General features: G+C 38.2%; 1 protein-coding gene across 2 annotated transcripts; it reads left to right on the top strand.

Moving 5' to 3' along the window:
• The first annotated feature begins 3139 nt into the window (after positions 1-3139).
• Positions 3140-12294, top strand: LOC134493204 (acidic mammalian chitinase-like). 2 transcript variants are annotated; one of them, XM_063297569.1, is made up of 7 exons: positions 3140-3219; positions 6538-6703; positions 8000-8124; positions 8457-8580; positions 9515-9697; positions 10518-10634; positions 12125-12294. In XM_063297569.1, exons 2-7 carry the CDS (start codon positions 6548-6550, stop codon positions 12257-12259), a joined length of 840 nt encoding a protein of 279 aa, XP_063153639.1. In that variant the 5' UTR covers positions 3140-3219; positions 6538-6547; the 3' UTR covers positions 12260-12294. The 2 variants fall into 2 exon arrangements, with proteins under 2 accessions (XP_063153639.1, XP_063153638.1); XM_063297568.1 differs by lacking the exon at positions 3140-3219 and adding an exon at positions 6338-6412.
• Positions 12295-12950: the final 656 nt, after the last annotated feature.

The raw sequence follows: 12950 nt of genomic DNA, 5'->3' as shown, positions 1-12950 counted from the left end.
ATTAAATGCTGTAACATTTATAAGAATGTGGTTTTGATTTTTAAGAAAATGCAGAAACATCCATGTATTTATTTTATTTGTATGCAACTGATTGGTTAGGAGCAGGTGTCCATATGAGGAATCAACGACTTGGGGTTGGTGAGTAAACTTGCATATTGGTTTTTCTGTGCTGCAGCCTTCACCTGCTTGTCTCCCATGTGTAAACTGGCTAGAAAGGAAGCCAGTTTAAGGAATCCCTTTCTGGATTTCAGTGCCTTCCTCCCCTTTGGCCATAGTGATGGCCAGGTTTTCTGTCTAGACTATGGTTAATGTGGTCCCTGATTGGTAATTCCCCTTGCTCCTTTTCCCCTCCTCCCCATGATCCTGGTGGCATTTGCTTTCTCTTTGGTGAGCAAGCCTTTTGAGGACTGAAGAAAACAAAATGACGACAGTTTTACAGTTCTTTCTACCTCTTGCAGCCATTTTAGAGTAGAGCAGCACAGGAATATCATAATAAAAATTATTTAAAAAGGGGAAATTTGGCAGAACTCTGAAAGTTTCACTTAGTTAAAAGGAGGGGGAAAAAGGAGGCCAGGTTGTCACAGTTCCACCACAGACTGTGTTTAAAAAAAGAAAAGAAATCAAAAACCCAGATCACAGATCCAGCCTTTCACAGCAGGCACCGCAGCTACCTGGATGAAATGGCCATTGAAGGCAAAGACCAGGGATTCATGGACGGGAGCCCATCACAGCACAGACCAGCCAACTGGAACAGAGGCATCTGTGTAGGATGGAATGAAGAGCAGAAGATAGACAGTAGATGCCCTCCTTATGCCAGCATAACAGAAAAAATGCTACTTTTGACACAGAGCCAGAAAATTCAGGTGGAGGTCCCCTTCCCAGCAGGTTGTGGGAGGGAGGGGCTGAGGGTGAAGCCATTCATTCCCTCTGCCCTCCCAAAATGGTAGAAGTGCCCATCCTAGCACTGGGCAAGTGGGAAGTATGGATCAGCCTTATAACAAATCAGTAAAATAGTGCTATAGAAATGAGAATGTTTTTTAAAATCCTGGACTTTAAAACTATAGTTTTAAAGATAATGAGTAATTTATTGTTGAATTTAGTTGATCTCAAATATTTATTTTGTCATGTTTTATGGACCTGTTTGATCATCTGTCTACATTTTGGGAAGTAAATAATAAATGTTGTCTATTGTAACCTCTTATCTACTTCTGATATTGAGCATTTTTGCTTTGCAGGTTTTGTTGTTTTGCTGAATCTGCAACTTGGTAAGAATATCTTTACTTTAGTTTGTTAGTTGTGGAGACCTATTCTAAAAATCTTAAGCAGGTTTTAATCATTTCTCCTTGTGGTGGCTCCTAGGAGTAGATACCTGCCCAGATCCCAAGCCCCTTTCATTTCTTACAAGGAATGCAGAGTGATACTGTAGCTTGTGGCTACTACCTTCCCCGTAATGCCCATACTTTTTCCAAAATATTCCTGTTTCTTAGCTAAAACTGCCAAATGTCTCATGTATGAAAAAAGTCACTTATCTTGTAACAAGCCACTTATTTTGAAAAGCTCATTATTTCAGAAACCTTTTAATCTGACTCAATTTAATCTTACAAATGAGTCAGCAATGCTTTTAAAAGTCAAGCGTGTATATATGCATGCTTTATAATCTACCATTTCCCACTATTTCAAATGTAGCAATTTGTCTTTTATATCATGTAGAACTGTGTTTCCACCTGGGAAGAAAGCAAATGTTGTGGTCAATGCAGATTTACCCATTCCCAGCATCACCCAAAGCTTCTTTTTCCAGGTTCTGCCTACAAACTTGTCTGTTATGTCACCAACTGGGCTCAGTACAGGGCAGGACCAGCCAAGTTCACCCCAGATAACATAGATCCATTCCTGTGCACCCACTTGATTTTTGCTTTTGCGGGTATGGAAAACAATCAAATTACCACTATAGAATGGAATGATGAAATACTCTACAGGAAACTCAATGCCTTAAAGGACAGGCAAGTAACTTTCAAGTAAATATATTTGTGTAGCAATAATTTTGCCTTCATCAAGACCAGATAAAACAGGAAGAAGTGCTTAATTCTGATCTTAAGGTTCATAGCTTAAGTTAGCTGTTGTGGACAATCTTTTAGCTATTGTTAATATTTTTGAGTGAGTCATGGGCCCAATGCCCAGGACAGATCTAAAGTAGGCAGGGCTATGTCATGTATGAATGAGATCCGTCTCCCCCAATTCCCAGTTCTGGATTGTGGGTATTTTTTTTTCTTTTCAAATTATGTTAAGGATATTTTAGAGCTTTCTCTACAGTTTTTGTGAGCTTCCTATCTGCGGTCCCTAAGGCTCCTTTGATACAGTCTTAGGGACCCCAGTTTGGGGAAGATTGATTCATGGACCATCTTTTACAAGCTGTAAGTTTTAGTCCATCCATGTTTTCTTGATGAAGAAACATTGGGTATTGCTCTGAGTGGATGTATTTCCTAGCAATCAAACCAATATATGCAAATAACTCATTGTTCCATAAGTCTTCTGCAGATATATCCTTAGTACATATTCCATATGGAAGAGGGAAATAGAAGGTCTTAGGTTAGAAGCCAGGGGTTCTCTTCTCTCTTTCTCTCTTTTAGCATTAAGAAAATGCAAATGTTAGATATAAGTGCTTATATATTTGTTTAGCCTATTACAAACATAACTGGCCAGCCAGAGGGTTTGATTTTTTGAATGTGAGATCGATAGACGCAAAGCTCCTTCATCCAGAAGAAAATAATAATTTAATGAATCATAGTAAATCATAATCTAATTAAAATAATGCTAGCACAAGCCTTGAGCTTTTAGATGTCTGTGAGAAATCCAGGTTATGTTGGAAATATCTGTGAGAAAGAGAAAGGGGAAAAGTTCTTCTCTATCTCTGCTTGGAACTGCCAGAGAAGCTCGGAGCATAAAAGCCTTTATGTTCTGCTCTGCCATGTATGATTCCTTTTATCTCTACTGTGGCAATAAAACCTGGCACAAAGTTTTCCCCAAAGGCTATTAACTTATGGTACAAGTATAAAAGGGGAACAAATAAATGATGGGAATCTTGGGATATTTTTTCAAGACATAGATTATTTAGTTGGTTGTTCATATACACAGAATGTTTATATTATTTTTCCTGCTTTCCAGAAACAACAACTTACTCACACTGCTGGCTGTTGGAGGGGGAACCTTTAATAACCAGAAGTAAGATTTTTCTCCCAATCCTTTCCACTGAAAGAGGCAATGTAGATGTAACTATGTGGTTTCTACTTCCAGTCTTAATCTGGTCTAAAACGGGATAGGAAGGGATAGAGATTCCACTTCTGCAATTGAGAAGGAATTCTACTGGCAGGAAGGTGATGGAGGCCACATTTACACCCACAAAAAGTTCTATGGGGAAGTCAAGCAAACTATGTTTCCTGCTCAGTCTAAAATGTCTCTGTTTCTCCATTCATCCTATAAGGCTTGGAGTTTGCTCCTCAGCCTGGAGCCTTCATAGCTACTTTCCCACCCCTTTGCTTTCACTGGTGGAAAACAAAACAAAACAAAACAAACCCAGCTGAAAACCCTGGCAGAGCCACACTTCTGACCTTCTGCCTTGGCCAGCTTAAGCCAGCCAGGCTTTGGAAGCAGCAGTGGACCTATGTGTTACTCCTCTTTTCCTGCAACAGCCCCTTACCTCCATTTCAAATTGCTTTGTGGTTAATTTGTAATGTCACATTTAAGGCACGATAGAGAAACTTGAATAAGAATCTTTCCTTAATTGTTACAGCATAAAAATGTTCTAACAACCTCTTTTTTTCTGCTGCCTTCATGACTTTGCCTTCATTTGATCTCCAGTCCACACCTGAATCAGTCTGACGTGCCTTTATTGTACTGGTCTTTGTGTTTTTCCCCTTATCCCAAAACGGATTTTACCAAGGATACAATCTCATATGCTTTACCATCCATTCTGTTGGTGACTCAGCTGGGAGGCCCCTACTGAGTGGGATCAGCCTGGCACCCATTGGCCATTTTATTGAGGTAGCACTTCTCCTCCCCTCCAGTCCCTGGGCACTATTTTCCAGGGCCAGTCTGCTCTGGGCAGGACAAGACTCTGGATCTTTCATATCAGACTTTCCTCTTATACCTGCTACAACTTTGATCCAATCAAGTTATAGATCAGCCCTAACAGCAGCTGATCTGTTTGGCAGTGGTGGTGGTGCATGGTAAAGAGGGAGAGAGAAACTTGCTTGTCTGTCTGATGTTGCATGGCATAACTCTCCTGTCTGCTGTTATTTAGTCTGCTTTTGAACACAAAGCTCTTCTAAAATAGCACTGACTCTCTGTCCCAAATGAACCCAGTTGATACCAGCTGTTTGTTAGGCTCCCTTTGGAAGCATCAGCAAAATACTTGCATGAAACTTGGCAGTCCAGCCATCTGTCAAAATACACCTTCTTACCCAGTCTATCCTCATTCCACATTAAGGAGAGTGAATGGCAGATGTTTTTCACTAACTGATGTTATTTTGTGGAAGGAGAAGGAAATAAAGTTGGAAAATCCACCAGTCTCTGTCCTCAATGTGTCCTATACATGGTAAATATGAGCAGCACCATTTTCCAGCATCATGCCTGTGGCAGGATAGGGACCACTAGTAGGGGCAGCAAATTTTATGCAGGTATAGTTTTCAGCTGACTGAAGGACTGGTGGATAACACTTTAATTCAGCCATGAGGAAGAACCCCAAGGCAGGGAGAATAAGTTTCAGTTCGTTAAATTCATACATATATACTTTCATACTCACCATGCTATTTCCTTTCTGGGCAAGCAGCGTTACACAAAGCATAGAAAAGGAAGAAGTAGTGACAAGCAAAAGGCATTCAATGTACTTTTATGTATCTCCTGACATATCCTCCTCTTATTTTCCTATAATCAAGTGGATAGGAACACACTCTTGTATACAGCCATTTTTGCTTATTTTGATAAAAATTCATTTGTCACAACAGACTAAACAATACCCACTATCTTTCTATGATCATTTCCTTGTTTTAAAATTTATCAATACATTTCCCCATCTTTAGTGAACATTCTATCTAGGTTCAAAAATTAATCTACTTAGTCTAGGTTTTGTTTTTATTATTTATGTATAACTAGGCATTGTTCATTCCATTCCCCTTGTCAAACACAGTTATCGTGGAATCTAATGCTATCTTAGGCTCAGCACTATATTCTTCATTATATTGTGCAATTTATATAATATTCACTGCAAATCATTTGAATTCTCAGACAACAGTAAGTAACAGTAACATCATGCATGCAGATGTATACATACATTCACATCCCCAGTCAGTGCATCTGTAACATCACCACACATATTTGTTTATGCATTAAACAAATAAAGGGACATCCAATGTTCTTGTCTTACTCCTGCTAAAAGTTGAACCATTTGCTAAACATTCCCTATATCTTCATGCATGATTTACTTCCATCATATACTGTCCTTGTAGCATTCAGCAACCAACCTTTCATTCCATTTTCACCGAAACATTCTATAATTCAAGCCTATTCACTTTATCATGTGCTTTCATTAAATAAATGTACAACAATGGACATCCATACACTTGTTAATGAACTGCTGAAGAGCAAAAATCTGGACCACACAATCCCTACCTGGCAGAAAACCACACTGTACTTCCCACATGTTGCTCATTGTCACCTCTTCTACTCTTTCTGTCAGAATTCTGTCAAACACCATCCCAGACACACTTAACAACCCCCCCCCCCTCCATAGTGTTTGCATTTGCTCTTCTTACATTTTATTTGGTAGGGAACAGTAACAGCATCCTTCCGATTGTCAGGCACAGATGCAGTCTTCTCATACATGTGAAACAGGCTGCGCAGCCACTCCATAGCAAACCACATTTGTTTTTTAATGTTTTCCCAATCTTATCCATGCATGATCCACAAGATTAGACTGTACATCATTCCCCTTCTCTAAATTTCCTTCCATTATACCTGTATTCCATTCCAAATTACAAAGTTCCATACACCACAACTGTCGATAGATAGGCCTATGAATACTGACCTCCACTGACCATCATGGCTCTGATCAACTGAGGCTTTCACAGAACACTTTTTAGTAAAATAGTTTACCATCTTTAACGGTAAATTGGGACATACAGCTTTCCCTGCTAACTGTAAGGACACAATACCAATCAGTTTTGGCACATTTTGGCCAGTATGCCACAAGAAAGAAGAGAAGGGTGATTCAGCAAGAACACCCGCACAGTAATTATAAACTCAATCCCCTCCTTATTTCATTTCTCTTTTCATTTTGCTACAGGGAATATTCTGAAAATGCTTCCTAGATCTGGTTGAACCTGGAAGCAAAAGGGGCCGTTCCTATTATTTATTAAGGGTGGGTAGGTGCTGGATTTTGTCTATTTCTAACAATGGTTCATGATGTCCTGTGAAAATAAAGGAGAAGCCCATGGCAATGAACATTAAAAATTAGGCTGTCCAAAAACAACGTATTTCTTCCAGATTTACTACCATGGTATCGTCTTCAGCAAATCGCCAGACATTCATCTTATCAGTGATAATGTTTCTCCGTGAGTTTGGTTTTGATGGTCTGGATCTGGACTGGGAATATCCTGGTTCCAAAGATAGCCCCCCAGAGGACAAACACCTCTTTACCATTCTGACTCAGGTGAGAGACTAGAAGCATAAAACTTTGATTGAAATTTCAGTAAAAGAATGTTGACATCCTACAGTGAACACCATTCTTAAATCAACAACAGTGAATCACTGCAATACTTATTTTAAGATTAAAATTGAAAATCAATGTCCAATTGATAGTTGCCATTCAGAATTTTGCTCTATCAGAATTTTGCTTTAGAACTCAGTCCTAGAACACTATGGATAGAATATACATATAAAAGGATGGCATATTTCTGAGCATGCGTGAAGTACATATGTATTTACAGCTAGCTCCCATTCATTTAGAATGGCAAGATATACAGTAAGAGCAAAGGTAGAAGTTCCAACTAAGCCTCTGATTTAATATTCTTTACAAATATTAAGCTCTTATACTCTGACTAACAGTACAACTCTGTGCATGACTACTTAGATATAAGTTTGACTGAATTCAGGGATGCTTACTTTCCAGCTGCTATAGGATTGGAGCTTAAAGCTACAGTCTGAAATACACACCATTGTTCTTCTCCTGGGAAGCTGCCTTAGAAACTTTTCAACCATCCTGGAATCTCTCATGTTCCAAAAGAGATTCCAGTATGCCTCTATGAGTCCAATATGCCACCAGAGATAGAGAGAAAGGAACATGTTGGAGCCATATTTGGATCCACCTCACTCTTTCATTCCTTGTTTAACACACCTCTAAAAGAGCTAGGGAGAGCCAGTTTGGTGTAGTGGTTAAGGCATCAGCTAGAAACCGGGGGACCGTGAGTTCTGTCCTACCTTAGGCACAAAGCCAGCTGGGTGACTTTGGGCCAGTCACTCTCTCAGCCCTAAGAAGAAGGCAATGGCAAACCACTTCCAAAAAACCTTGCCAAGAAAACTGCAGGGACTTGTCCAGGCAGTCCCTTAGAATCAGACAAGATTGAACAGATAAAAAAAAAAAAGGGGGGGGGGGCTAGAAGCTTGTATCAGTTAGTTTTCCTATGACAGATGTCAAAGGGAGGAAAAGGAAACAAAATGTGCATGCAGATGGTTGGGATGGCAGGAGCTACTCAGACGTTTTGCTCTGCCTGCACTGAGAACGTTAGTTGTTCCACCATGAAGAGCCTCCATCTATTGCTCTTTGACTTGATGTAAAAAGAAGATTCACTTATTTAGGCTATATATACTGAGCTGCATAGTTATGACTTAATAATTGGTTTGTATGGAAAATTTCTAATATGAGAAAAAGCAGCTTCCCTTTGAAACATACCCTGGTCTCTTGCAACTGAGCAATATTAACTGCTGCTGCTTCTGTTTCCCTCTCCAGGAACTATTAGCAGCCTTTGGGGAAGAGAGTGAAAAAAATGGATTCCCACGGCTCCTACTTTCAGCAGCTGTATCTGCAAGCAGAAGAACCATAGATGCTGGATACGAAGTTGCTGCACTGGGGAAGTAGGTCACATAGTCTAAGAGAAGTGGTTCAATGTGAAGTCATTTTGCTTTGGAATAATAACTGCACAGTCTGGTAACGGACTGTAGGAGGATGAGATGTTGTATCTGTCCTATCTCTTAGGGACCAGATTGGGAAAAATTGGTATAAGGTATTTCAATCAAGATTCCTGAGGGCTTTGTAAAGAGCATTAACAACACCCTGCATTTACAACAAAGAGCATTTACAAATATGTTTATTATATAATAACAAAATAACTATTGTTATTATCACTGCTACTGGCTATTTGCTTATTGTTCCTTAACCTTGACCATTATTTTTAATTTGCATTCAGGAATCTTGATTTTATCAACGTGATGACTTATGATTTCCATGGAAGTTGGGCTCCAGAAACAGGACACAACAGCCCCCTGCATAAGGGTTTAAAAGACTATGACCCAGTTCCCTTCTACAATTGTGTAAGAAAAATGGCAACATAAAGATCTGTGATGACTTTTACAGTACTTACAGTGAGAATTTGATCAGGCGATGCAAACATATGTAGAATAACTGATGAAACTCAAGATATGTGATGTATGTTTGTTTCAGAATCGAAACAAGTTTGAATTGACTGTGTTTCTGCAGAAGAAGCAGGATGCTAGCCGAAGGGGGTTTTTTTGAAAACCCACCCAGCTAAAATTGCCGTATTGCTGACAAAAGGCAAAAGATATGCAGAAGAAATGGAACTCTTTTGAATTTTCTAAGTATAAGACAGCTTGAGTTGGGTAACGGAGAGGGAAAGGATTAAGTAGGCTCTGGCTGTAGCATGATTTGCACCATATGATAAGACACCTAGTAACTAAGCCTAATGGATCCCTTGAATCTTGGCCACAAGTTATAGTTATCTATTTGAATTATCCCACTCTTTTACTTAAGAAGCACTAAGCGTGAAGTGCAAAGAGGAGTACTTTAACCACAGTTTGAAAGCATTGTTTGGTCACTAATTTACTCATTGAAACCATGGTCTGATTGATGATCTGAACCTAGAAAGAGAAGTGTATTAGTCTGTGGTTATCTGTCCCTTCCAGCCCAGAGAGAGAAAAAGGAGTCTGGAACCAATCATTTATATTATTTACTTGTCAAAGACATTTGCTCCAGTCACAGCTTCTTCTGTTTTCATTTCTATAAAACATCAAAATCAGACACTGAAGGACAGGAGTGTCTCCCTCCCTCCCTCCCTATGGTTTGCTATATTGTTTGTGGCCAAAATGAATAATAAATGACCATACTGTGTTTGACCTTCCTCTACCCTGCCTTGTACTGTGAACAGACTGTTGTGCAAGAACAGACAAAATACACAAACTCAGAAGGAAACATGCATGCATACCAAATTTGTTTATATCTATACTGCAGGAATACGCAATGAAATACTGGAATTACAGTGGAGCACCAGCTGAAAAACTCATGATGGGATTTCCAACCTATGGGCGTACTTTTAGCCTTTCTACTTCAAATACTAATGTTGGTGCTCCAGCCTCTGGTGGAGGTACTCCTGGAGTCTACACCAAAAATTCTGGTACCTTGGCATATTATGAGGTAAATGCCCTTCCTTTGTTTTATTAAAAGTTTTAATATGCCCAACTAAGTGGCAAACCCTGGCTCTCCGTTGCTGATCTCCAGAAGCTAAGAGGGTTTGGACATGGTTAAGGCTTGGATAGGAGATTACCAGGAAATTCCAGGACCATATGCTAGCCTGGAAATTAACTAATTTACTAATTAACTAACTTGCAGAAGAAGCCAGCTTCATGCTACTGTCAAGATAGACCTAAGTCTGAACATTCCACAGGTATAGAGATCATAATATGGTCTTGGGTAAATCATTCTCACTCAGCCTTACCTGCATTGTGAGTTTGTTTAAAGAATAAACAAGAATGATGTGAACATGTCCCAACACTTGGAAGAAAGATGGGATAGAAAATCAAAACCTAACCGCAACAAGAAAATCTTAGCATATAATTCTGTTCATGTTTATTGGGAGCAATGTCACAAGTTAGCGGAATTTACATCTGAGTAAATATTTACAGAACCAAATTGTATCTCTGGAATTCTGAGTACTATAATTAAAAAATGTTACTTAAATTGGGATTTTTTTCCAAACTTATGATCAGAACATTTTCTTGGCTATCAATTATCCCATCTTTTTCCCCCTACTATGGTACTATAGAGGTCTGTTTTTAGGAAACTATATACATTTGAAAATAAATAAACTGCTGTAGGAGACAATTTGAGCACACAAACCACAGTACTCTTTAATAGCAATTAATCCCAATGGGGAAATATTGTAAAAACAGTTCCGCTTTATTTTGTTCTCTCTCCTGAGCTGCTTTGTCTAAAAGGATCCTAATCATTTTGATAGGTATGTACTTTTTTACAAGAAGCTAGCAAAGCATGGATTGACAAACAGAAGGTTCCATATGCTTTCAAAAATGGAGACTGGGTTGCATATGATGATGAAAAAAGTTTTCAGTTTAAAGTAAGTTACCATTTTGTGCAATAGTTATTGGGTTAAATCTAGTTTTAGCCAATGAAATAAAAGTATGATTAACTCCCAACATACAATGTACATGAGAAAATTCCATCTGCTTGTCAAAGTTATCTTGTCATGCTCTCTTACACAGTATAAATTCATAACTGAGCCTGATGCCATTGAATAATATGATGAATTTTTGTCAATAGAGAGTCAGAGCATTAAGGCAGGACCATCATCTCTGGGTTGCAAAAATCCAAACAACTAAAAGGCTATAAAATGACAGCAAATGCTCTTTGTGGCTATCTAGTGATAGTCAGGATTTTTGCAGCTCAGATGCACTAGCCACAATTAAGTCACAAGTAGAACCGCTAAACTTTATAACAACATGTAGCATGGCATATTCCTGGTCAAATGTCCAGCCAACCACTTATTCTCTCCCCATGTCAGATCTAGACATCTTTGTATTGTTGCACAGTTTAAACATGCTCCTCTCTTGTTTCTCAGTGGTCCAGTTTTGACCACAGTATTTGGAGCACTTACCTGTTGAATACATCAGTAGTGGAATTATTTATTTATACATATATACATTTGCATGCCACCTATAGTACTCACAAGATTCTAGATTATTTATATTATAAAAGGTTGAAAGATAATTGCTTATTTTATTCATTTCATTTTTGGTAGTAAGAGAAATGAAATTCTTTTTTTTCTTTAGACAAAATCTATTGGTTCAGCAACAAGAAATGCACTGTAATATTATTCAGTTAGCAGTTCTGAGTGCTTTATAGCCAGCTGCTCTGGTGCATTCTAAATGTAGTGGAAATATTTCTCTCTTCCATGAGGAAGGTGGATTTTAAAGGGTTTTTTTCTTAATATTATTCACTCAATATAAATTTCCTTCAACTCAGCTAATTCTAAAAGCTGCTACTTACAGTTTGTTCACTTAGATGTTCATTCAGTCACCAAGACTATGACCTGTTTAAAGCAGTTAAGATGGAATTTGGAAAAGAGGAACCAAACTGTTAACAAATAGTTTCTGTTAAGCCTGAGGACCTGCATGTATTCAGATGAAATGTGGGCAGGGCTGCAGATGACATGGGAGGGAGAACGGTAATTGACTGGGGCAGCAAGAATACAATAATTGATTGGCGTGATTGGGAAATATTTCAACATTAACTTGTATTGGACAGACAATAGCAATCTAGTGAACATGACAGAGAGAATTCAATGCTTATTTGAATTTGTGTTATATTGTGACAGCATAGACTTGGATAATGTCATGAACTATTGTGGAAAAAGTCTTAAGCCTCTGTACATTGACTTAAACTGCATTTTATTTTAAAGAATAAGTAGTATATATTTTATGTGTGCTGCTTATCAGCCAATTCCATTGTTATGGAAATAGTATTCTGCCCTGGAACACCAAAAGTAGTCTTGGATTGTAGTTTTTTTACAAAGTTGCTGTTTACAAGATTTTTTGTTTTTCTTTGCAGACTGAGTTTTTGAAGAGGAAAAAGTATGGAGGAGCCATGGTTTGGACTCTTGGCATGGACGACTTCTCTGGCACCTTCTGTGATCAAGGAATAAACCCCCTTGTGAATAAACTAAAGGATTTTCTAAAGAACTGAGGTAATTTATTAATACTTTTATGTCAATCTTTCCATCTGCTCTTTAGCCAGGTAAACTCTCACTAAGAAGAGACAGTCCCTGCCCTCAGGTTTAAAATCTAAAAAGATATAACACAAAAGAAAAGGCTGGGGAGGTACCAATTCTTAAAGACAAAAAGGTCATATAATATCCAGCTGTAATGCAGATAGAAACCATTTTCATCTGCATTTCAGCTGGTTGCTATATGACTCATATCTCATTAACAAGAATATTAAAAATAACCAACATTAAAATATCAGCAATAACAAATGATAATCAAGATAGATGGCAGTAAGAGGTGAATTCCTAGATCATCATTACAAATCACTGCAATGTCCATTAAAGTTAGAAGCAGATGAAAGTTTAACCTTCCATTGTCTAAACCTTATTGCCAATTTATATTCTGAATTTAGTCTCAAGAGGATTTACCTGAGAAAACATGACTATTGTTAATGTCTTTCTAGCAGAAAAAATGTAAGCCAAGAAAATACAATACAATACAAGTTAATACACTGAAAGTCCTCAAATTAAAACACATAAAAAAATGAAAAAACCAACCCCTGGAGTAATTATATGCAAGCTAAGTTCTCCAATGTAGAGAACTTAGCTTGCATATAATTGTGTGAGTATGCATGGGACAAAACTGACCATTAGCAGACAGTCCTGCATAAG

The sequence above is a fragment of the Candoia aspera genome, chromosome 3 (genome assembly GCF_035149785.1).
Source record: "Candoia aspera isolate rCanAsp1 chromosome 3, rCanAsp1.hap2, whole genome shotgun sequence".
NCBI classification, from domain to species: Eukaryota; Metazoa; Chordata; class Lepidosauria; order Squamata; family Boidae; genus Candoia; species Candoia aspera.
This window is presented reverse-complemented; position numbering and strand designations above follow the sequence as displayed.